The sequence below is a fragment of the Dryas octopetala genome, chromosome 6, assembly GCF_963921425.1.
Source record: "Dryas octopetala chromosome 6, drDryOcto1.1, whole genome shotgun sequence".
In the NCBI taxonomy this organism is placed as follows: Eukaryota; Viridiplantae; Streptophyta; class Magnoliopsida; order Rosales; family Rosaceae; genus Dryas; species Dryas octopetala.
The window spans coordinates 402,943-428,526 of record NC_141371.1 but is presented as its reverse complement, the minus strand read 5'-3'; the positions used below and the strand labels follow the sequence as shown (position 1 = coordinate 428,526).

General features: G+C 36.0%; 4 protein-coding genes and 1 pseudogene across 6 annotated transcripts; 4 read left to right on the top strand and 1 right to left on the bottom strand.

Annotated features, from left to right (window-relative positions):
* Window positions 1–246: 246 nt before the first annotated feature.
* Window positions 247–2,154, top strand: LOC147280616 (melianol synthase CYP71BQ5 pseudogene; annotated as a pseudogene).
* Window positions 2,155–2,554: 400 nt separating this feature from the next.
* LOC147280615 (melianol synthase CYP71BQ5-like) lies at window positions 2,555–4,242 on the top strand. Its single transcript, XM_086249005.1, has 2 exons — window positions 2,555–3,508; window positions 3,622–4,242. Exons 1-2 carry the CDS (start codon window positions 2,555–2,557, stop codon window positions 4,240–4,242), a joined length of 1,575 nt encoding a protein of 524 aa, XP_086105131.1.
* A 1,337-nt stretch (window positions 4,243–5,579) lies between these two features.
* LOC147280614 (melianol synthase CYP71BQ5-like) lies at window positions 5,580–7,276 on the top strand. The gene is made up of 2 exons (XM_086249121.1): window positions 5,580–6,539; window positions 6,653–7,276. Exons 1-2 carry the CDS (start codon window positions 5,583–5,585, stop codon window positions 7,274–7,276), a joined length of 1,581 nt encoding a protein of 526 aa, XP_086105247.1. The 5' UTR covers window positions 5,580–5,582.
* A 5,975-nt stretch (window positions 7,277–13,251) lies between these two features.
* On the top strand, window positions 13,252–18,589 carry LOC147280613 (putative protein phosphatase 2C 33). 3 transcript variants are annotated; one of them, XM_086249346.1, is made up of 7 exons: window positions 13,252–13,620; window positions 13,995–14,502; window positions 15,251–15,640; window positions 15,735–15,852; window positions 16,280–16,503; window positions 16,625–17,128; window positions 18,450–18,589. In XM_086249346.1, the coding sequence occupies exons 2-7, from the start codon at window positions 14,248–14,250 to the stop codon at window positions 18,543–18,545; spliced, it is 1,587 nt and encodes a 528-aa protein (XP_086105472.1). In that variant the 5' UTR covers window positions 13,252–13,620; window positions 13,995–14,247; the 3' UTR covers window positions 18,546–18,589. The 3 variants fall into 3 exon arrangements, with proteins under 3 accessions (XP_086105472.1, XP_086105473.1, XP_086105474.1); XM_086249347.1 differs by lacking the exon at window positions 18,450–18,589 and adding an exon at window positions 17,235–17,570 and having other exon boundaries at window positions 13,257–13,620; XM_086249348.1 differs by lacking the exon at window positions 18,450–18,589 and having other exon boundaries at window positions 13,261–13,620; window positions 16,625–17,570.
* LOC147280612 (serine carboxypeptidase-like 20) lies at window positions 18,457–23,852 on the bottom strand. Its single transcript, XM_086249349.1, has 14 exons — window positions 23,092–23,852; window positions 22,802–22,938; window positions 21,661–21,737; window positions 21,334–21,456; window positions 21,135–21,237; window positions 20,490–20,527; window positions 20,235–20,336; window positions 20,072–20,152; window positions 19,675–19,923; window positions 19,495–19,560; window positions 19,267–19,388; window positions 19,038–19,151; window positions 18,736–18,781; window positions 18,457–18,595 (listed from the first exon to the last, which is right to left on the bottom strand). The coding sequence occupies exons 1-14, from the start codon at window positions 23,229–23,231 to the stop codon at window positions 18,512–18,514; spliced, it is 1,482 nt and encodes a 493-aa protein (XP_086105475.1). The 5' UTR covers window positions 23,232–23,852; the 3' UTR covers window positions 18,457–18,511.
* Between the last annotated feature and the right edge of the window lie 1,732 nt (window positions 23,853–25,584).

The window sequence follows — 25,584 nt, the reverse complement described above, 5'->3', positions numbered from 1 at the left end:
ATGCCTCCTCTAATCAATTTATTAATAAAAACAAAATGCCAGTTGGTTAGAGGCCGGATGCATGTGCTAGCTGCTCACTTATCATAATATATATGTATATTATATATGTATCAGACAAACTCATTTCCCACACATTATTGCTTTCTGATCATGAAGTTACATCAACTTGTAATTATATTCTTTATATAAACACACATTTATATTAAATTCCAGGCAACAACCAATGCATTGACCTCATAGCTGATTGGAATCTCTATGCAAGCAACATATATGAAAGGGAGCTTCCTGTAGAATAAATCCAGCAGCCATTGCTAGGCTAGCTCAACCACAAGAGCTTATTCTCTGATTAAGGTCCCTAATAATGCTTCAAATTGATCAAAATCTTTCCCTTGATACTCTTTTTACTTGTCTGGTGGTTATAGTTATCCTGGTCTATTTGAAGAGATTGAAAACCCAGAGTCCAATTGATGTTAGGTTGCCCCCAGGACCATGGAAGCTACCTGTTATTGGAAACTTTCATCAATTGGCTGGTTCATCATTACCACATCATTCCATTAGAGACTTGGCCAATAAATATGGACCTGTCATGCACCTTAAACTAGGAGAAATATCAGCCGTAGTGATTTCATCACCAGAATTAGCTGAAGAGGTGTTGAAGACACATGAGGCTGCTTTTTCACAACGCCCCACTGTTCTTTCTATTGAAATTATGTCCTATAATCTTTCAGGTATCCTCTTTTGTCCTGATAATGATTGTTGGAGACAAATGAGAAAGATGTGTGTGTTGGAGCTGCTTAGTGCAAAGCGTGTGCAGTCATTTGCATCCATAAGAGAAGAAGAGGCATGGAATCTTGTTGCATCAATTAATTCCTTATCACAGGCACAGGGGGAGGGGGAGGGGGGTCATCATCCCATCAATCTGAGTGAGATGATCTTCTCCATGCAAAACCGCATCATTGCTCGTGCAGCCTTGGGAAAGAAGTGTAAATATGAACAAGAATTTATGTCAGTGATCACAGCTCTGCTTGCAGGAGGCCTTGAAGTTCTGGATTTGTTCCCTTCACTCAAATTCCTTCGTTGTCTCACGAGGTTGAAGCCTGCCATTGAGAAATTACACCGAAAGATGGACAGGATGCTTGAAGAAATCATCAATGATCATAAACTGAAAAGAAAGACTAAGACTTCATCAGGTGATCATGACCAGGAAACTGATCTAGTTGATGTGCTTCTACAACTTCAGGAGTCTGGTGACCTTGAATTTGATGTCACAACTAACCATATCAAAGCTGTCACCTTGGACATGTATATTGCTGGAAGTGAGACTTCAGCAACTACAACAGAATGGGCAATGGCAGAACTTCTGAGAAATCCCAGAGCAATGGAGAGAGCTCAGGCTGAGGTACGTCAGCTTTTTGCAGGAAAGGTGAAAATTGAAGATGCAGACATTAAGAAACTAGACTACTTGAAGTTAGTCATCAAAGAAACTCTAAGATTACACCCTCCTCTTCCTTTAATTCCAAGACTAGCAACTGAAAGATGCAAAATTAGGGGATATGATATACCAAGTGAAGCCACAATTTTAGTCAATGCTTGGGCAATTGGGAGAGACCCAAAACATTGGGCCAATGCTGATTGCTTTATCCCTGAGAGGTTCCATTTGGAAGGTGAAGGTTCTTCCATTGATTTTCGAGGGACCAACTTTGAATTCATTCCATTTGGGGCTGGTAAGAGAATGTGTCCTGGCATGTCATTCGCAAATGCATCGGTTGAAATTGCACTTTGTCAACTCTTGTACCACTTCAACTGGAAACTCCCCAACGGAACAAAGTTTGAAGAGCTTGACATGACTGAATCTGAGGGAATGAGCGCTAGGATAAGGAATGCCTTGTGTGCTATTGCCATTCCTTTCATTCCGTGACTCATCTGGTCCACCAATCTTGCTCATGTGTTGTTGCTTTTCTCAAGCGGTCCTTTTATATTTCTGGTGTGTTTATTGTTTCGCACAAAACTTGTTTACAAATCTGTTCTATGTGCTCTGCCATGTGTTGTTGATTTGAGAGTTTCTTCATCTTGTTGAGACATCCTATAATCTTTCAGGTATTATCTGTATAAAATTGGGTAGTTGTTGCGGCTAAGACATGTTGTTCCATCAGATTCAGCTCCATAAAACTGGTTCACACCATTTATGCCCACCATTTATGGCGAGCATCCTATTCTATCCATTTATACCCACCATTTATTCAATCCTATCCAATCCACATGCATGGACATAACATGCATGCTGTATGTATGGACAATTATAGGCAGAGTAAGGTCGTGTATAAGACAAACTCATTTTCCACACATATTATTATCTTCTAATCATGAATTTATTACATCTTATGTCAACTAATTCTAATGAAAGACGTCAATGTACTATTGCTAGCTAGTTGATTTCTAATTCACCAAACAGAACCCCTTGCATACATATATATCAAGCATCCAATGGTTTCAAGAAGAATTGATCCAGCTAGCAAGCACAACAATATTGTACCTTTGCTATCCATCTAGCTCAATGATGATCCAAATTCCTTCCCTTGCTTTCTTTACTTATTCTCTTGTCGTCCTAGTTATCCTAATTAAAAATTGGAAAAGATTGAAAGCCCCCCATACTCATGATCATCCAGTTGATGTTATTAAGCTGCCCCCAGGGCCATGGAAGCTACCTCTTATTGGAAACTTACATCAGTTGGCTGGCTCTTTACCACATCATTCCCTAACAGACTTGGCCAAGACATATGGTCCTATCATGCACCTCAAACTGGGACAAATATCAGCCATAGTCATTTCTTCACCAGAATTAGCCAAAGCTGTGTTGAAGACACATGAGGATGCTTTCTCACAACGACCTACTGTTCTTGCCCTTGAAGTTCTGTCCTATAACCTTTCAGGTATCATCTCTTGTCCTTATAATGATTACTGGAGACAAATACGCAAGATTTGTGTGTTGGAGCTGCTAACTGCAAAGCGTGTGCAGTCATTTGCATCCATAAGAGAAGAAGAGGTATTCAATCTTGTTGAGTCAATCAATTACTTATCATCACATCAAACACAGGCACATCCAATTGCAATCAACCTTAGTGAGATGATTTTCTCCATGCAAAACAGCATCATTGCTCGAGCAGCCTTTGGAAAGAAGTGCAAATATCAACAAGAATTCATATCGTTGGTGAAGCAAATAAATATGCTTGGAGGAGGCTTTGAGGTTCCTGATTTGTTCCCTTCTCTCAAATTCCTCCGTTATGTCACGAGAACCAAGCCTGCACTTGAGAAAGTACGTCAAAAGATTGACAAGATTCTTGATGAGATCATCAACGATCATAAAATTAAAATGAAACGTACTAGAAAGATCATCAATGACGAATCAGCTGGTGATCCAGAAGATCTAGTTGATGTGCTTCTACAACTTCAGGAGTCCGGTGACCTCCAATTTGATCTCACAACCGACCACATCAAATCTGTCACCTTGGTAATTTAGACTAATTCTTTATTGATTACTTTACTTCTGTCAAGGTCAAGGACTTGATGCATTACATTTAACATCAATATTATCTATAACTGAACGAATTTTCCCTTGATCAGGACATTTATTCTACTGGAGGTGAGAGTTCAGCAACTGCGACAGAATGGGCAATGTCAGAACTTATAAGAAATCCAAGAGCAATGGAGAAAGCACAGGCCGAGGTACGGCAAATTGTTGCAGGAAAGTGCAAAATTAAAGAGGCAGACATTAAGAAACTAGACTACTTGAAGTTAGTCATCAAAGAAACTCTTCGCTTACGCCCTCCTGCTCCCTTAATCCCAAGAGAAGCAACCGAAGCAAGTAAAATTGGAGGATATGATATACCAAGTGAAGCCAAAGTTATAATCAATGCATGGGGAATTGGGAGAGACCCAACACATTGGCCCAATGCTGACTGCTTTCTGCCTGAGAGGTTCCATTTCGAAGGTGAAGGTTCTTCCATTGATTTTCGAGGAGCCAACTTTGAATTGATTCCATTTGGGGCAGGCAAGAGAATTTGTCCAGGCATATCATTCGGAACTGCATCCATTGAGCTCGCACTTTGTCAACTGTTGTACCACTTCAACTGGAAACTCCCCAATGGGACAAACCCAGAACAGCTTGACATGACTGAATCTTTGGGAATCAGCTCTAGGAGGAAGAATGATCTCTATGTTATCGCCATTCCTTTCATTCCCTGAATCAGGATATGCTTGTTACTATATGTGTCATATGTGTGCCTACTACATACCAAATTATGCATGTAAGTCATAATTATTTATGTTACTAGATTCATGTACCTGCTGGAGATTAATACATGAATGTACGTACTAATAATAGTGAATGCATCAAGCTTGTGACTTGTGAGTGTATGTATGTAATATATGTTGGAAATCAAAAAGCCATTATGTGTCATACAGAGTCACTAATCGCTGAAAATTGGAATAAATAATTAAATAAAAAAACCAGACCATTCATTCAGCTGTATTCAATCCACCAAAATAGTATATGATTAGAAATATCATTAGTTTCTCTACCAAAAAGATATATATTATAGTTTCAATAGTTTGTGATGACCCAACCAGATTCTGCAGTTACATGCTTCAAGTTTCGGTGGCTGCTCCCCTGCCCCCAGGCCCGCTCCATTTATGATAAATCGACTTTGGTTATGTATGATAACAGAGCATTAGTTAATTACTTTCTTTGCATATTTGATTCACAAACGAAGCACATTGTTCGCATGATCCATTGGTGGTGGAAGTGACACTTGACTTTGAGCAAGGGCCACAGAATGGGCAATCTCAGAACTTGTGAGAAATCCAAAAGCAATGGAGAATGGAGAATGCTGATCTTAGTGTTTTCCCCCCTAGTTCTTGGCTTTTCCTTAAGAGTTTGGGGCAATCTGTTTGGTAAAATGCCTCAGAGAGGTAACTAAGTTTCTTAAAGGGCAAGCAACAGTACAACATGTGTGGAGAGCTTCTTCAGCTTGCCTCCACAAAGAAAAATTCATGAATCCTCCACTGTTGAGCTGAGACATCCTATAATATTTTAGGTATGTATTATCTCTATAAAATTGGGTAGTTGTTGCGGGTGAGACTTATGTTGTTCCATCAGATTCAGCTCCATAAAACTGGGTCCACACCATTTATGCCCACCATATTTGTAGGACATGCACTACACTTCGTCTTCATGCTTGCACTCAGAAAGGATTATCATCACCACTCCAAACGCAACACGCCCATTCCCACTCCCACATGCTGACATGCATGGACATAACATGCATGCTGTATGGACAATACTAGCAAGCGTGTATAAGACAAACTTTTCCACACATTATTAATTATCTTCTAATCATGACTTCGTTACATCATATATACATACATATATGTATCAAACAACTTTTTATTTATTCCAAAAACCAGTACTTAAGTCGATCGAACCCCTTGCATACATATCAAGCATCCTGACAATTGTACCGTTTGCTATCTATCTAGCTCAATATATGATAAGATTAGCTTATTCTCTGATGTCCCTAATATTAATGCTCCAAATAATCCAAATTCCTTCCCTTGCTTTCTTTACTTATTCTCTGGTGGCCCTGCTAGTTATCCTACTTACATATTGGAAAAGATTGAAAACCCCCCATACTCATCATCATCCAGCTGATGTTTTTAGGTTGCCCCCAGGGCCATGGAAGCTACCTCTTATTGGAAACTTGCATCAGTTGGCTGGCTCTTTACCACATCATTCTCTGAGAGACTTGGCCCAGAAACATGGTCCTATCATGCACCTTAAACTGGGACAAGTATCAGCCATAGTCATTTCATCACCGGAATTAGCCAAAGCAGTGTTGAACACACATGAAACTGCTGCTTTCTCACAACGGCCTACTGTTCTTGCGCTTGAGGTTTTGTCCTATAATCTCTCAGGTCTCATCTCTTGTCCTTATAATGATTATTGGAGACAGATGCGAAAGATTTGTGTGTTGGAGCTGCTAAATGCAAAGCGCGTGCGATCATTTGCGTCAATAAGAGAAGAAGAGGCATTGAATCTTGTTGAGTCAATTAATTACTTGTCATCACAAGCACATCCAACTGCAATCAACCTGAGTGAGATGATTTTCTCCATGCAAAACAGCATTATTGCTCGAGCAGCCTTTGGAAAAAAGTGCAAATATCAACAAGAATTTATATCATTGGTGAAGCAAATAAATATGCTTGGAGGAGGCTTTGAGGTTCCTGATTTGTTCCCTTCTCTCAAATTCCTTCGTTATGTCACAAGGACCAGGCCTGCACTCGAGAAAATACATCAAAAGATTGACAAGATTGTTGACGAGATCATCGACGATCACAAAATGAAACGCACTAGAAAGATCATTAATGAATCATCATCATCAGGTGATGATCCAGAAGATCTAGTTGATGTGCTTCTACAACTTGAGGAGTCTGGTCGGCTACAGTTTGATCTCACAACCGACCACATCAAATCTGTCACCTTGGTAACACTAATTTCTTGATTACTTCATTCTTAATTTCAAGTTAAACAAATACATAACAATATCAAAGATGAATGTTAGTTAATTAGTTGATATATACATGATGCATGGATCAGGACATATATTCTGCTGGAAGTGACACTTCAGCAAGTGCGACAGAATGGGCAATGTCAGAGCTTCTGAGGAATCCAAGAGCAATGGAGAAAGCTCAGGCAGAGGTACGGCAAGTTGTTGGGGGAAAGAGGAAAGTTGAAGAGGCAGACATGAAGAAACTAGGCTACTTGAAGTTGGTGATAAGAGAAACTCTACGACTACGCCCTCCTGGTCCCCTTATCCCAAGACTAGCAACTCAAACATGTAAGATTAGCGGATATGATATACCAAGTGAAGCCAAAGTTATAATCAACGCATGGGCAATTGGGAGAGACCCTACACATTGGGACAATGCTCATTGCTTCAAGCCTGAGAGGTTCCAATTGGAAGGTAAAGCTTGTTCCATTGATTTTCAAGGAACCAACAACTTTGAATTCATTCCATTTGGGGGTGGCAAGAGAGTGTGTCCAGGCATATCATTCGGAATTGCATCCATTCAAGTTGCACTTTGTCAACTCTTGTACCACTTCAACTGGAAACTCCCCAATGGGACAAACCCAGAACAGCTTGACATGACTGAATCTTTAGGAATCATCTCTAGGAGGAAGAATGACCTCTATGCTATCCCCATTCCTTTCATTCCCTGAATCAGGATATGCAGATATTACCTAATCAAATCTCAGACCTATGCTTTGAGAGACTCAGTATATTAGACTTTTGCCGATTTGATAAGCATTCAATTTTAATGGCTTAACATTTGTTTAAATAATTGAAGAAAAAACTAAACCATTCACCTCTTTTCAATTCCACTAATTAGAAGAGAAATATATTAGTTTTTGATGACCCAACAGGATTCAGTTGCATGCTTCAATTCGGTGGCTGCTCGCCTGCCCCGCCCCCGCCCATTAGTGATAAATTGACACACCCAAAAACTACGTAGAAGCCTACGTACCCACTAACTAGCAAGGCTGACGTTGACTGATTGACATTGAAATAAAATTCATCATATAGTAATTATGTGTAGAATTGTCCAACTGAACATGAAGATGTTAAATAAATAAGTTTCAAACATAATATATATTAATAATATGATTAACAAACGAAGCACATTTGCCACATTGTTTGCGTGATCAAATTTCTAGATTGCATTATATGTTTAAGTTTCAAACATAAAATCATTTACTTTAATTAATAATTACTTACGTAGCCGGCTATCCCTTGTATGCAAAATGAAAAGATAAGGTTATAGAATGAATGCGTGAAAAATGTGACAAATTTTAATTAGTTGGTTAATTAATTAATTGAGATTAATCAAAAGTGTGACGTGACGAGTACTTGACTGAAGAATTAGTTTTAGCCTTTTAGGCATGCATCACCAGCAAGCTAGTTGTGGCCAGCTGTCACGTACGTACTTAATTACGTGCAAGTTAGTCATGACCTTAATTACGCTCCTTAATTTTCATTAAACGGGAAACTGTCCTCATCAATCTGATCATATGTACGTATATATATGTAAGTCAAATCAAATCAAATGTGTACTTTGTTGATGTATGTGGTATTTTACCATGAAAATAATGGGTAAATATAATTTGTTAACGTAATACCATGAAAATTTTACAATAAATATGATTAATGGGTAAAACAAATATTATTTTATGTACCTAATACTTATGTGGGCCTCAAATATAATAGTTGGTATGACTTATGAGCATCATTTCATATTTTTTTTAAGGACAAATATACATATGTCAGATGAAACTGAAAAAAGTTTATGATAAAATTACATGTCTGTTGGAGCAATATATTGACCAGAAAACTGTATGTGGCATAGGCTGCATAGCATTGTAATTTTGATATGGTGTTCGCTACCTCGCTCTAACACTTGGTCCTTTTTACCTACTCGATAGCGATCACATATAAATATAAGATATCAATGATTGAAATGCATAAATTGTGCGATATGATCGATCAGTCAAATTTATATAGTACGTGTGAAAAGATCATGCATATGTCATGTCAGGATAAGATTGCTTCTCGATCTCCTATATATCATATCATATCATGATATGATTATGAATGAGCGCATTGAAATTGAAGTGGATGAGATATCTGCAGCGTACGTAGAGGGCCCCTGATCATGTGCCCCATGCCAATTCTTTACTTTTTCCATATATATATATATATATATTTCCTATAGCCGGCTATAGGGACAATTAATATATACAGATATTTTGATTTCTGTAGTACACAGATATTTCCTACGTGTTGTGTTTTTATCGGATGGACCTAGTATCCATGTTGGGGTATATACGTATTAATATTAAAGTTTTTGTTTTTACTCCCATAATTCTACTTTATTTACCCTCGATCTTAATCGAGAATTTACCGTTGTAATTCGCTATAAACACTCAATATTAAATTATATAATCACATAATTAAGAACGTTATGTTTGTTTCACATGTTCGATCACTTCAAAGTCCAAACTCCAATCATAAAACTTGATGGAAATTTTGGGACCACATCCACAAAGACATATATTGATAGAAAATTCACAAAACTAATATATGTGTCATGTATCATGTTTAATAAGATAATTGCAATGGCTTGAGTAATTTCACATATAATTATATATATTTAAAATTTATCTTAATTCTACATGTGAAAGGTTAAGATAATTAAGTAAAATTTATATACGTGTGAATGGTTGTGTGAAAGATTGAGAGAACAAAACGAAAAGAGAAGCATATACACGCGTGGATGGTTGGGAGGTTGGGTGGCTCTTTTATGTTTTTTTTTTTTTTTTTTTTTTTGTGTGTGAAGTGGGTGGCCGGCTAATGGGTGTCCACGTAATATCCCATGTTCATGTTCATATGTATAGATCGATGTTGCCAATTTAAAAGATATATATAGATCCTGGCCAAAAATAAAAAAGATATACATAGATAATAAAGAAGGAATGTAATTTGAAAACAATGAGACCGACCAAATCTGGTCGGGTTGTAACTTTGTATAATTTTGTATTGTATATGCTTTTGTCTGCCAGAGTAACACGGACATATATATATTAATGTGCATGCATTATACATGGTTATATATGACCTTATAATATATGGTCCAATATATGGCATAAATACTAGCTATATCACTATAGTAGAGATTTGGGACAGTGTGAGTGGCCCACGTAGAAATTAAGGGACAAGATGATGTGTGATCTCACAGACAGCTATACTACTTAATCTTATACATACATGCACTATATACTTATATATATATGTAGCATACTAACATGCTCATTTAAGTAGATCAATATATATATGTCAGTTAATGAATATACAGGGGGGATAAAGGTACGTAGAATAACTAAACCACTATTAATCCTTGATAAGATTAGTTTACACACGTCACAGCAAGCAACGTACTACTTAGTGTGTCAAACATAATAAAGTTCGATTAGAGTAGAAATGTGGTTAAATTACTGTGTATATATATAATTTTATTTAGGTGTGGATCTTCGTACCGTACGAATGTTTTATACTAAGCGCTCAGTGTGAGCCTTTCATACAGTGCGAACTTCCACATCTGATCGATCAGCCTATATATATAAATATACAGGGCCCTTCCAATAAGGGATCCCTCATTTAGTGTTAAATGAGGGATCACCTTGTGGGGCCCACACGGGTCGTTTTGTGTTAATCTGAACCGTCCATTTTTTACATCTTCATTGATAGATCATCCATGCAAAAAATCAGCCAAATCGGAAATCGTTTACCCGTTCGATTAAGCGGTCAAAGTTTAGGTGTTTATAGAGAAATTTGATGTTCGTCCATTTGTTTTAAACTTTGACCGCTTAAACGAACGGGTAAACGATTTCCGATTTGGCCGATATTTTGCAGGGATGATCTATCAATGAAGATGTAAAACATAGACGGTTCGGATTAACACAAAACGACCCGTGTGAGCCACACAGGGTGATCCCTCATTTAACACTAAATGAGGGATCCCTTATTGGAAGGGCCCTGTATAAATATATATATATATATATACTGCAGGCTCTTTCTGTTGAGGTATACCTCAACTTATTTATGTTGAGGTATGTCATGTTGGGGCCCACACAAGTCGTTTTGTGTTGATCTGAACCGTTCATTTTTTACATTTCCATAGATAGATCATCATTGCAAAAAATTAGCCAAATCGGAAATCATTTGCCTATCTAACTTTGATCAAATAAATGGACGAACCAAATATTTTTGATGAAACCGTCCATTTGTTTTATCAAAGTTAGATAGGCAAATGATTTCTGATTTGGCTAATTTTTTGCAAGGATGATCTATCAATGAAGATCATCCTTGCGAACGGTTCGGATCGATACAAAACGACTCGTGTGAGCCCCAACAAGGTCATACCTCAACATAAATAAGTTGAGGTATACCTCAACAGAAGGAGCCTGATATATATATATATATATATATATATATGCAAATAAAGAGTAAACGGAGAGGTAAGAATTAGAGGGTGAGAATTGAGAATGGACAGTCTAGATCGAAGTGGGATCATGTGGTTAATTATTATATTATCCTTATTTTTAAACATTATTATAAAAATTAATTGTACAAATAATGATTACAATCCACAAAAAAAAAAAAAAAGTTATGAGATAATTCAGCTATAATTATCTTCGATTGGTAAAAAAATAGTGTATAATTTTGTTTTGTTAAGACATTTTTAATTAAATTGATGTGGAAGTGGAATTATGGAAACAATAGAACAAAGGAGAATGCAGAATCAGAAAAGCTAAACTGGATTAATGTTTTTAATGTTTTGTTTTTTTGTTTGTTTAAAGCTAGCCAATTATCTTGCATTTAATTGCAATTTGCATTTCATCATAGCCGGAGGACATTTTCAAGCTAGTGTCCATTGCAGCAATAACAGTTTTAACCATATATACAATTCATCTCAACACAAACAGAACTGGATTTTTTTTTTCCTAAGACAAGCATAACTGTATTATTTCAATTAATTTGATGGTTTATTAGATGCATATATGACCGTTATATCCAAATTAACCTTTATCTTATACTAAATAATTTTTACCAAAATTGTCTTATCTTATCCTTGTCTTTATCTTTGTCATAATAGATCCAAGCTAAACTTTGGCGCCTTAAAAGAAATACATAATTTATTAAATTTACTTTTAAAAATATTATTTAATTAACTTATACTAATAAAATACAATAATTATTATTGACATTGTAACAAATTGAAAGAAAATGTCACAATGAGTTTTTTTTTAACCAAGAGTTAGTTGATGAGATAGAGAGAACAAGAAGATATAAAAAAAATTAAAATTATGATATGTGTATTGCATAGGAGAATATGGGGGTGTTTTTGTGTTTTGGTTTAGTTAGGTTCAGTATATCTTTTGGTTCACATTAGGTTCATGAGTAATATCAATTACCAAATAAAATACACAATATCAAACAAAATTTTCAGTTTCTAGAAAATTATACCAAATCAAAACCTAACAATTCAATATTTGGGCCTTCAAAATTGTGATATATGTATATATACCATTGCACATACAATATACTCGTATTCTTAAATCTTAAGTTCTATATATACAATTGTCTTTGTTGAGAGAATCTCACGTCAAAAATGTAAGGGTATTGTTAGTGGCTTATAAGGGTTTAAGCTACTCTTTCCGTTGCTAATTAGTTTTGGGATGAATGTCAAGATTTCTTTATGCACGTTATCCACGTGATGAGCCTAATGGCCACACATGTTCCCACGTCACCCAATATAAATTATCTACGTGTTAGCCTTAAATGACGTCATTCATGCAGAGATGTGTTGAGAGAACTCCACATCAAAAATGTGAAAGTCTTATTAGTGATTTATAAGGGTTTGAACTATTCTTCTCATTGTCAATTAATTTTGAAATTTATGCTCTTCATCGATCAACTTTTCATTCTCCGAAGTCTCAATCAATTATTGAATGCACATTTATGCCACTATAGTTTATATAAATAACGGCGTATCAAATTCTCCTATATATCCTTTAATTGATAGTAATGGGGAAGCGAGTTTGTATTCATGGTAGATAATAAAAGACCTAACGAAATTGATATTACAATGTTTAGTAATCTATCTTATTATCTTCTTAGTACAGATAAAATGAATAATATGAATTAGTCCAAAATGCCAAAGCTTTCCATACCAATGTGATATTTCCATCCTCGGCCATCATTCTCTAATCTCTATCAAATTTTTTTTTTTTTTTGGGTAGAGTATTCTCTATCAATTTCCAACCCATCTGATACTGTACTAAATGCCCAAATCTCAAAATACATTTTTATATAAGTTCTATTTTATTTTGTTTGCTGAAGTTTGTGAATGTGACAGGCACTCAGGGCCTTGAAGTTGCAATTCCCTGTAAGCATTCTGTTACTAACTTACTATGTATCTTTAAGAACTCCCTCTAAGAAAAAAAAGAAGAAAAAAAAGAGGAAAGTAGGAAGTTCAACCTCTAGAAGAAGTATAGTATTTTTCTCTCAAAAGAACTTTTCTCGCTCTAAATTTTTCTCTCTCTGAACTTTTCTCGCTCTAAAAAGATTAGTAGTTTGTTCCAGTCTCTCTCTAGAGATTCCTTCTCTCTGTTTCTCTCTCTAGAAAGTCAGGTCATATTACAAGAGCGGGTATTTTTGCAATCTTTTATATTTCAGTTGGTGTTGGTGGTTGCGATTATTTCTCATATTCAAAGTCGCTCTCTTTCTCTTTCATTTCCTTCTCTCTCTAAATTGGCTCTCTACCCACTTCCTGTATCGTGATATCGTTGGCAAAGATGCTTGCTTTATTCGAAGCCGTGAGTTGAGCTGCTCTGTTTTCTGAGCCCATTCTCTCTACTGTAATTTGGCTTCTTCTCATAAATTCTCTTCCATTCGTATTTGGTTTCAATGATTCCAAGCTGGATCTGAGAAGGATAAGCTCGTTCGGGTGGGTTTGGTCGACATTTAAAGCTCCATTTGATTTATATCTGTGAAAATATTAGGATTATATGTGCACAATTGTGATGGGGAGCTTTCTTGTCGAATTTGGGGATATGGGTTTGTGATTATAGAATGGTTTGTGTTGAAAAAGTGGGTTTTTGAACATAGATCTTCTTCATAGATCTGCTTTCTTTATGCCATATATGCCTTTTGTTAGCTTTTTCATATGTTTGTGATTTAAAAATAGAAAAGAGGTTGGCCATCTTGTACATCATTGGTGCTTTCAACTCTCAAAAGTTTACGAAAAAGTGTTTTCCTTCCATGGCAAGTAAAAGCAGGTGATATTAAATTCTGTGTTTTGCTTAATGTTGGGTGCCGTAGGTGAAGCTTGGGTCCAAATTGAAGTGCTTTCTGGGCAAATTTGTTGGGGTGGACAATCTAATAGTTAGACTAATTCACAAGAGTATTATTGTTCAAAGATTAAAGAGTGGCTTTAGTGGTCGCTTAGGCCCTGAGTTTGAAGGTGTCTTTGGGATTTTACCAAGAATTTCTGACGGATCCGTCAATTGAAAATAAGGGGTGTTACTGCTCGGCTGGTCTGGAGTGCATACTAAACATAATCAGGGCCCTCAGAATGGGTTCCTGCTTGTCTGCAGAAAGCAGGGGCCCTCTGCCCGATTCACCGTCGTCTCTGGGATGGGGAGTCAGGCGGCGGAAGACCTCCAAGAAGAGAATGGGATCTCGAAATTCTTCCTTTGATAGCCGCCGGGACGAACCGCTGCATAGAATTCCTGGGAGAATGTTCTTGAACGGCTCAAGTCAAATTGCATCTCTGTTTACCCAACAAGGCAAGAAAGGAACCAACCAGGATGCCATGATTGTTTGGGAGGTTAGCTCTTTAATCATATTCTTAACTCAACTCAGAGTTGAGATTAATTCATCTTTGTACTGATTAATCAATTTTATATTAGATTGGCAAAAAAAAAAAAAAATCAATCTTATATGAGGATGTAAAATCCACCTGTGCAACTTATTATTTCTTATGTTATCTTCATATTTTGCCTTCACTTTCTTGTGTAGAAGGAAATTGCACTTCCTACGATTCTACTTCAAGAAAAAAAAAAAAAAAAACAGCCTTTTTTTTTCTTTTATATTAGTTGGCTGCAGTTTCTCTACCGTTTTTTCAGGATATTATCCAAACTAGCAAGCCTTACTTCTGTGCTGGCAAAGTGAACTCTTGCTTTGTTTTATTGTTCACCTTGGCTATCACAAGTCCTTGTTTGATGAGCAAATTGGCTCACCTTCATTGTCACATACTTGAAGGTTCCCATAGAAGAGGTTACCATGTTCATATTTATATGTGTGGATTTTGCCCTATATTGACATTCTGATAGTTTTATCCTTGTTTTTTTTACTTCCATGTTTTTTAAACTGTTATATTCATTTCTCTGATTTTTACTGATTTCTAGTTTTTGTTGTGATATGTATCTTATAAGAAACATATCGCTGTGTATCTTATGCTTACATGTTTGATTGATTGACCATTGTCACATTTCATTTTTCAAAAGTACTAATATCTCATAGCATTTTTGAACAATGTTATTATTGTCTAAACTCTTTTTAAATATGGATTTCAGAATTTTGGCTCAAGAACAGACACAGTGTTCTGTGGTGTTTTTGATGGTCACGGTCCATATGGTCATATGGTTGCTAAGAGAGTGAGGGATTCTCTTCCTCTGAAATTGAGTGCACACTGGGAAGTGAACATAACCAGTGAGGAAGTTCTCAAGGAGGTCAGCCTCAATACTGCTGGAAGCTTGAATTCAGATGATACTGGCTTTGTATCTGTTGATGAAGATTTCAGGGCCTCCATTGATATTGAGGAAACAGAAAAGCATCCTGAGATATTTCAGACACTGAAAGAATCATTCCTAAAGGCTTTCAAAACTATGGACAGGGAGCTGCGTATGCAACCAAGTATCGATTGCTTTTGTAGTGGGACAACAGCAGTAACTTTTGTCAAACAGGTGGTCCCATAGTCTTTGGAAACTTGTCTTGATTTGGTGTTGGCTTTTTATGATGTACTCATCTTGATCATGCATGTATTGGCATGTTTCTTAGGGTCGGGATTTAATCATTGGAAATGTTGGGGACTCCAGAGCTGTTCTGTGCATGAGAGATAAAGATGACACTCTAAATGCAATTCAGTTGACTGTGGATCTCAAACCAAATCTTCCAGGTCTCTCTCTCTCTCTCTCTCTCTCTCTCTCTCTCTCTCTCTATTTTTTGGAGTGTTCTAAAAGGCAATAGTTGGAACTGGTTGGAAAAGATCTTAAAGTCCATTAATTTTTATGTACAATGAATCAAGTAAAGTTCATTGGCTTTGCAGCTTTGATGCTGCTTTCATCAGGCAAGCAAGCTTGGAATATACTAACTATGGTTTATGGTTTATGGTTTAGTGACATGTCTATTTGTTGTTTTTCCATTGCCATTATAGAGAGTGAATTTTTGTACATTTGATAATGGCTTCCATCTACCTGAAACAGTGAACAAGGAATACAAAAGAGAGGGTTCTATGGTCAATTGTGGTCTGCTTGCTAGTTTCTTGTGATAAACTTATTTCTTAGTTCTTACCTACTTTTTTCTTATATTTTCCTCACTAACAGCGGAAGCAGAGAGAATACGTAAGTGTAGAGGGCGTGTCTTTGCTCTTCAGGATGAACCTGAGGTTGCTCGGGTCTGGCTGCCAAACAATGACTCCCCCGGTCTTGCCATGGCACGGGCTTTTGGAGATTTCTGCCTCAAGGATTTTGGTCTGATCTCTGTGCCTGATATATCCTATTGGCGTCTCACTGAGAAGGATGAATTTATAGTCTTGGCTACAGATGGGGTATGGAACCAACTAATTTGAAGATATTTACACTTTACAGAAGATATATAACATTTCTCTTCCTTTCCCCCCTCCTATTCCTCCTCCTGCTCTTCAAATCTAAAAGTTAACTTTTTGGCAGATTTGGGATGTTCTCTCCAACAAAGAAGTGGTAGACATTGTAGCATCAGCCCCAACACGTTCCTCTGCAGCTCGAGCACTGGTTGAGTCAGCAGTTCGAGCTTGGAAACAGAAATACCCAACTTCAAAAGTAGACGACTGTGCTGTAGTTTGCCTTTTCCTTGATGCAGACTCGAGCACTATATCAACTGCTGCTAATGAGCAGCCTACTACAATGGATGAGGTCAATGCAGGGACTGAGGAAGAAGATCTCTCTGGGCCAACTTCTTTAGTCCATTCAGGGACTGTCAGAACTGGCAAAGAGGTTCTTCAAAAAGAAGAAGAAGAAGAAGAGGAGGAGGAGGACGAAGAAGAAGAAAAAGGAAGTAAAGAGAATGCTGCAGAGGACATTAATTCGGAAGTGGGTAAAGAGTGGTCTGCTTTGGAAGGAGTTTCTCGTGTTAACACATTATTGACCCTGCCAAGGTTTGTTCCTGGAAAAGAAGACAAGAAGGCCTGGAACAAGGTTTGATTTTCCCTTGTTTCTCATAATTTCTTTTGTATTATTCTATTTTTTACTTTTTCCTTGTCTCCAATTATGTTTTCGTTTTCTACATTTTGGCAATTTGTAGGGCCATCAAAGTTAAAATTTTGACCGGAGAGGTGGGCCCTCCCGACTATATTTGCATGTCTGGGAAAATTGTCCTTTCCAGTGTGGGTAGAATTGGAATTTTTGTAAAATCCAACTCTCCGTCAATTTTTTTTTCCTCTGTTTCATAAAAATTTCATGTGTGTTATGTCGATAATAATTTTGTGATAATGAAGCCTCATCTTAGTTTCAGCTTGAAAATTGAATGGTCTGGTTTTCTTTTCCTGCCTGTCATGTTCAGATGTGGAATATACTTGCAATGTAATGTTGTTGCTCCATTTGCAAAAAAGATATTTAGCTAATTAGCTTTCTTTCTTGATTGTGGTTGTCACTTGCTTTTCAATTTTAATTGATTGGTGGAGATTAATGTGCATCATCTTTTTGTTAGTTGCTATCCAAGTTGCCAAATACCAGGCTGAAAGAAGAGCTCATTAACAACAATATGAAACGGTTAAGCTTATTTCTTTTGACTTTATGGGGCTTCCATATTGTGTCCATATCTGTCATACTCAAAGCCTGAGTAGTATCCATCACTGACCACACTGCATTTCTATTGAATCATTGAGTTTTCCCACCTTAGTAATTCATTATATATACAGTTTCAAGGAAGATTTACATGAATTGATGAGGGTTGTTTTCAATCTGTTTATCAAAAGTCAATTCAGAAATTAATTAGAGGGTGCTGTTTTCCTGCTCATTTTATTTTTGGAAGTTTGATTTGGAAAGATGATGAGGTTTTTTCCATTTGGGGTGAGGGGGTATGTAGATAGACAAAGACACCTATATTATTTGTCAATAAGGGATATTAGCTGCTTTTTCAAGATGATGGCTTATTTGCAAGGTTAACCATGTTGTAGGCCCCCAATGGCCTTGGCTTGAGGGCATTAACCTCGTCACAGTTGTTCACATTTCACACTAACTACGTATATGATATGCTCATGCATGTGTGTTTGCAGTTGTTCACGTGTCTGTGGGACCTTATGTACATTACACAAATAACTTTACATATGTATTAGTCATGTGAAAGAAGAAAAAAAAGAAAAACAAAATGAAGCTCTTGTCAGATCGCTTGCTAATCATTTCTTTGGTGTAAGATTAATATTTGATAACGAAGTTGTCTTCCATATATATATATATATTATAATGCATATATAGAGAAAGAAATATGATGAAAAATGGAAGGGAATGGCTGGTGCAGGTAAAAAGGAAAAAAGAAAAGAAAAGAAAAAAGGTTTCCCCGGCGGTGATTGTGAATGTGAGTCATATCGGTTTTGCCTCCAACCAGCGGCTGTAGAAGTCCAGTGCCTCCCGTGGCTTGTATTCGGGGACAGTGTGCCCAGATCCCTGCATGCCCCACCCACCACAACATTAATAACTTCAATAAAACAATTACATCATGTAGTTTATGAGAAAAAGAAACTTCATTTACATCCTCCTATATATTATCAAAGTTGACCAAATCAAGAATTATATAATATACAGACCTTGATGGTGAGAAAGGTGAGGTTGTTTTCATATCCTTGTAAGTATCTGCAGCAAATAACAACAAAAATATTCTTTAAAAGCTGCTTCACTCTATATATCCTTGTGAATATGTGGAGGAAATTAAGTTAGTAGAAAGTTATTTGATTGCCACATATATAGTGGGATATTGCAAAAGAAAACATATATAGTGGGAAAGTGGACCAGCAGGACCAGCAGGTCCAGCACTAGCAGGATATGTAATTAATGTTTAGTAGTGAGTAGTGAATGAAGTGTGAAATACTGAAATTAATTAAGTAGATACCCTGCAACTTGGTTATTGGATAGCCAAGATCTCCATGGATCTACAGTCTTGTATCCAAGTGATCGAGTCCATGCCTCGCTCCCGGTATATGGAACACACATATCATGGTCTCCACTGCATATATGCAAACAATAAATAAATAATTGTTCTGATCAAGCTCTATATATTTCCATGGTACCATGTAATTAATATATGCAGAATATAATTTTCTTAGTAAGAAAAAAATTACCTGTAAATGAGTGCTTGGTATCCTTGGGTTGTAAGGTTCTGGTGGTAAGGGATCATACTTCCAGCATCATGAGAATACTCTATTCTACTTGTGCATAACTCCCAAGGACCAGCCACACTTTCCTGTCATTCATTCATTGTGTCAAATACGTATTAAGTGATCGATTAATTTGTACCTGAAGCAATTAAGCTATATATATGGAATGAGAAAACTGATCCGATAACTTACTGGTTCAGCATGAACTGCTTCCCTAACTGCAGGGCTGTTCAGCCAGATAGTTGCAACTTCATCATTCTACACTTGACAAATACATGCACATCCAAATTAAAATGTTTCTAGCTAGCTAGCTAGAGCCATATGTTAGAAATTAAAGTGTAGAAAATTAATTAAGTAAAATAAATTACTTACAACGCAAGGAACGGATCGTGAGTTTGCTAGTTGAGGCCACAATGGGACAATGCCATCTTCAACGGGTGCCCGGAAAGGCCAAGCGCGGCCGAACATCCTTTTCCTCACTCCCAGAGGCTTCTCTGCGGTACTAGTCTTATTCCCTAATTGCTGAAAGCTTAATGGTAAATTACTGCTGTTTCCATTCGTTCCTCCTGGGCCATGGTAACAAGGCTCAAGGATGTCGTAAATGTTTAGTCCAGAAATAGCCTAAATTTCAGTCACCAAAAACGTACAAATTAATTATAGCAAGCTACCATATATTACAATTATTAATATTGTGAGCTAGGGAGAGGAAATATATATTAAGTAATTTAATTTGAATTTATACAAGACAATTGCGCGTATTAATTTGCACCTCTTCTACTAGGTCACGTTTATCGCTGCATTCAGAAGTTGAAGGTCTATAGTAGTTTCCTCCACATGCGGCTACTACTTCCTGCAATATAAATATATATATATATATATAGTTGTCAGTTGTCACCAATAAGCAAATTAATGTATATATAGAGTGTAGGTACCTCATAGATTTGATCTGAAATGAGGGCCATGCCATGAGCAAATGGGACTAAAGCATTGCCATCAAATTTTCGGTCAGTCACTCCATTCCCCACCATGTAACCCTACATGTATGTATATGCATGAATAAATCAACTATATATATATATAGACTATATAGTTAAGCTTACATTAATTAGCTTAATTAATTCTTTTTTCAATTAAGGTGAGTACTTGACATAATGCACGCAGCCAGAATGCTGTACGTAAGTACGTACCTTGAAATTCAGAATTGGTTTTGTTCCATTTGCAATACCTACGTACAGGAGAGAAGATACACGATACGTACAGTTGTTACACACACACACACATATATATATATATATGCAGCAAATCCTACACTAATTACACATATGTACACGAACATAGTAACGTGACTATATATGTGAGGTATGTACACATAAATATAAGGGTTAAATACAAAAATGGTCCACGAACTTTACAGTGAATTTTAATTTGGTTTACTAATTATAAAAAGTGTCAATTTGATCCACAAACTTTTCAATTTGTACCAAAGCAATACACACGCTAACTTTTATCCAAAAATTAACGAAATTGGTCACATGAAAATGTGATGAACGGACTGAAATACATGTGAAAATGTAGTCACTTGCTGTGCACATGATCACTTTTCGTTAAATTTTTCAATAGAAGTTAATGTTTGTACTGCTTTGATACAACTTGAAAAGCTCGTGGACCAAACTGACACTTTTTATAGTTAGTGGACTAAATTGAGATTTAATGTAAAGTTTGTGGTGTCAGTTTTTATAGTTAGTGTACTAAATTGAGATTTAATGTAAAATTTGTAGCTATTTTTGTATTTAACCCTAAATATAATGCATGAATGAAATTGAAAAACGTACCTTTGACAACTTGAGAAGCAAGAGTTGGCACATATATTCCAGCATAAGACTCTCCCGCAATATATAAAGGATTTGAAACAAACTCCGGGAATTCCTCAAACCACTGCATCCATATATGAATGCAGAATTCCATGAATTAATATTACAAGTACGTACAGAATTAATTGTTGATCAGGAATCAAATTACGTAGGTAGGTACCTTGAGGAGGAAGGAGTGGGTATCAGAAGCAGTTTGCAGGTCCCCTGTTACGTATTTGCTTGAGTTTTGAGAGTATGAAAACCCAACACCCGCAGGAGAATCCAAATAAATTATGTTCGAAACCTGCACATCCATAAAAGATTATCATATATTTATGATCAACAAACTTTTTAAAAAATTATATATAAATATCTAATTAGTAAATAAAATGAGGATGAACTTAATTAATTAACTGCCACAGATATATACAAATAATATTAAGGATTGCCATGAGTATTAAGTAGTGACAGACTGACAGTCACAAAAATAAATGTTTAGACCACCAACCTTGGACCAGCTATTAGGATTAAGGTGCAGGACAGGCAATTCTCCTTTTTGTTTTCCTTCTTCAAAATTGAATGGCCCTGCAGCGTGTATCCATATATTATATATATATATATATATATATATACATATACTTTTACTTTTTGGTCAATCTATATACAAGTAAATCAATCTCTCTCCTTTCATTCCTTGAAAAAATTAAGCTATATAATTAGTTTCACAAAAATTGATCAAAAGTGAGAAATCTCTTATAAATCCAATATTGCAAGCTCTAGCTAGCTACTTAATTATAGATCTGAGAAAAATTCTTGATGGTGCTTTCTGCTAGCAATGCATATATACAAAATGAATTTTATTTGTTTATTCGATCTGAAGCATAATCAAGCCATATATATATATATGCTTGACAAAAAAAAAAAAAAGCCATTTATATATGCAAGTTGCAGAAAATGTACATTATTGACTGTCAATGTGACTAGTGTACAATTTTACTATTGTGTCGTTACTAGTTTGGTTACAATGTACGTACCAAGACAAAAACTCAAAACAAACATCAAAACTAACGAAATGAAGCTCTCAATGAAATTATAGGTGCAGGGCACCCTCAACATGTATGTACTATATATTCCATGTATGTGGACGATGTCCATAATCTCATAGACAATACTTACACTAATTAAAGCTTTACATCCATAATCAACATTAAGTAGTTGGGCAAAAATATATAAAAGACAAGAATCTAATCATGTAGTGCATGCCAATTTGCCCAACTACTTTATTATTAGAGCTGAAATGAACAACATTTGGTTTGACAATTAATTGTGGTTCAAAAGGTATATAAAATATATATAGTTTTCTTTCCAATCAGCACCCGTGACCCAACTAATTGATAGTGACACCGACCCCCAACTAATAAGACGACAATTGATATATATTATAGAGAAAAATACAGAAAAAAATTATAAAAATGTGTAACAGGAACAGCAGCAGCATTATCTTATTAATCAGACAACGAGTCCAATTAATTAATACTGAAAGTACAAGATGTATTGTAAAGTAGATTAGCTTGATTGATGTACCTAATTGGGGGAAAAAAGGAAGCAGTTTAGAAAACATAAGAAGTATAGTAATGTAGGAAGCATACCATGTTCATAGACAAAGCCATCGAAGCTAGAGCAGCCGGGTCCACCATTGAGCCACAAAACAACTGGATCATTTGCTGGGTTTCTTTCTGAAGCTACCAAGTAGTAGAAAAGATTCTTTTCATCTATGCTTATATATCTACATAAGAAATTAATTCAACATATATAAGACCAAATAAATTAATTAATGCATTGCCATCAAAACCAATTAAATTAAAGCACCTACACTAGCTATAGATGCATTTTGTATATATGCAAACATTAATTTATATGAACGTTAATGAGAACTTACCCTGAGTAGTGGTTGGATAGAAAAGTACCATTAAAGCCAGGAAGTTGGGTGATTAGAGAGCTTTGAGGGGCACCCTCAATTGCAACCAAACCCACTATCAAAATCATGCAAATGAATTTGGCCATGCCCCCCATGGCCATATATGCCTTACAATTTCTTACTAAACTGATGAACAATTTAGAGAGAGAGAGAGAGAGAGAGAGAGATGGGGGGATGTGTGATAAAAATTAAAATCAATGAGAAGATAGCATTATCTGCAGACAACTATATATAGACAAGAAATGAAATGGGGGAAGGAAGAAAGTGCAATTTTGGCATAATTAATTAAAAAGGTATATATGAAAAGGAAGATTGGGAGGAGAGAAAAGATTGAAGTTGATTGAAATTGAAGTAAGGCAAAGAGGACAAGGAGTCAAAGGAGGAGGAGCATGCATATATGTTGGAGTTGGACCGGCTAGCAACTATAAATTATAAATTTATAATGGTTTGTCCAATCATATATGAGTGTGTATATGAATATAATATGTATGGGCTATAGGGCTATAGCAGAGGCAGGGTGAGAGAGGCTTCTAGTTTAACATGTAGGAGGAGGAATGGAGGATATATATTGGGGTTTTCGATGGCTACAAGGAATTGACTCATTAATTAATTTGTTGCTATTTTGGTGAAACTTATGCATAATTGAATGTATAATTGAATGAATGATGTATAGTGGTGTTTGGGTGAAGGCTAAAAGCATATGGATCGTTGTAAACAAGACTAGTGCTCAAGACACAGGAGAAGAGAGAAAGTGACAAAGGTGAGCTTTAACTCCACCCCACCCCACCCCACCCCAAATAATAATAATAATACTACAAATATTAACAACTGAGCTGATAATTTTGCAGCAATGAGTTGGAAATGATGAGAACGTGAATCCCAATGAATCTTGGAATGTTCTGCTGGTGCTTGCTATGCTCCATTCCTCCTCTCTCCTCGTCAAGTATTAACCCCATTAAACTACTTGTGCCTCTGCCTGTGCTAATTTCTAATTAGTGGAGCAGACCAGGCATTTTCAAGGAATTTAAGTATTAATTATTGCCTTCTCCTTTGGGAGAAGAAACCAAAATCAATTATATTATTGTTAATCGATCAAGATTATCTACTTGCTATGATTTCACAAAAACGAACACACACATGAGACAAGTGTGTATGTGAGACTGAGAGGGGAGGGGTCCTCTGCTCTGCTCATCTTTACTACTATATATGTAAATTTGATTCTTCTTATTATATGTGCTAATTAATATACTATATATGCATAACCGTCGAATATCTAATCCAGCTACTTGATCATCACTACACTACTGCCAAACGTACATCTTGGTCCTTTGACTGTTGGACATGAGATGTGTTCCAAACTTTCAATACTTGATCAATGCTGTCATGGGGGGGGGGGGAGAGAGAGAGAGAGAGAGAGAGAGAGAGAGAGAGAGAGAGAGAGAGAGAGAGAGAGAGAGAGAATATATAGGTATTATATGTGAGAGGTATTGGTATTAACTATATATCAACCCAGAAATGGACCAATGGCTACTTTGTAATAAACCTTTATGGTGATGTTCATATTGACTAGGACGTCTTTGACACATTAGCTAGGGCGATGGAGCAATATGCATGGGCTGTCGCTGTTGACAATACTACTCCATACTTCTATGCAAAAGAATCCTATGCATATATATTTTTCATGCATAGCATTAACACGCATATGGGCCATATGGCCATATGGAAAACAAACATATATAGATATCTATATATATGACAAAAATAACAAGTCTAGCTACCTTGTAAATGGCTACATGCATTGAGTGTGAGCTGCAACTTGTACCTCTTAATTTTATTATCAAGTAACATATTTTCTTCATGTATATATATAACTGATTTGACATCATATATTCTCTCTGCTGCTTAACAGATCATAAATATATATATATACCGATTTATTGTTGTACTAGCTAGCTACTTGTAAGTACGTAGTTGTAACCACTTTTTTTTTTTTTGGGTCAAACTTGTAACCACTTGCTATATACAAGTAAAATGCCCAGCTCCCTGCAAAATTTTAATATATGTATAGTAACTAAATCATCCAATAACTTTGCAGTACTTTAATAAATGAATTAAAAGAGGAACAAGTAAATTAATCATTAAGTTTACATTAATTGCAATAATTAACTGCACATGCGCATCGATCATATGTATGTTTAAAGTTGTTAAGGATGTATGCTTAACATCTAACATACTAATGAGGATTAAAGGAACACTTGATTTAAAAGCAAAAAAATTCAGGATTTGACTAAAATTGACATCAGTTTTTTCTTTAACTTTAACTGTGAACAAATTATATGGAAAATTGAACATAAAGAACAGAAAGGCCAACATGTTAATTTTTTGTCTTATTATATTTTTATACATGGAAATGAAATAAAAAAAAATGCATACCCAGCAAGTTGGTCCGGTGTT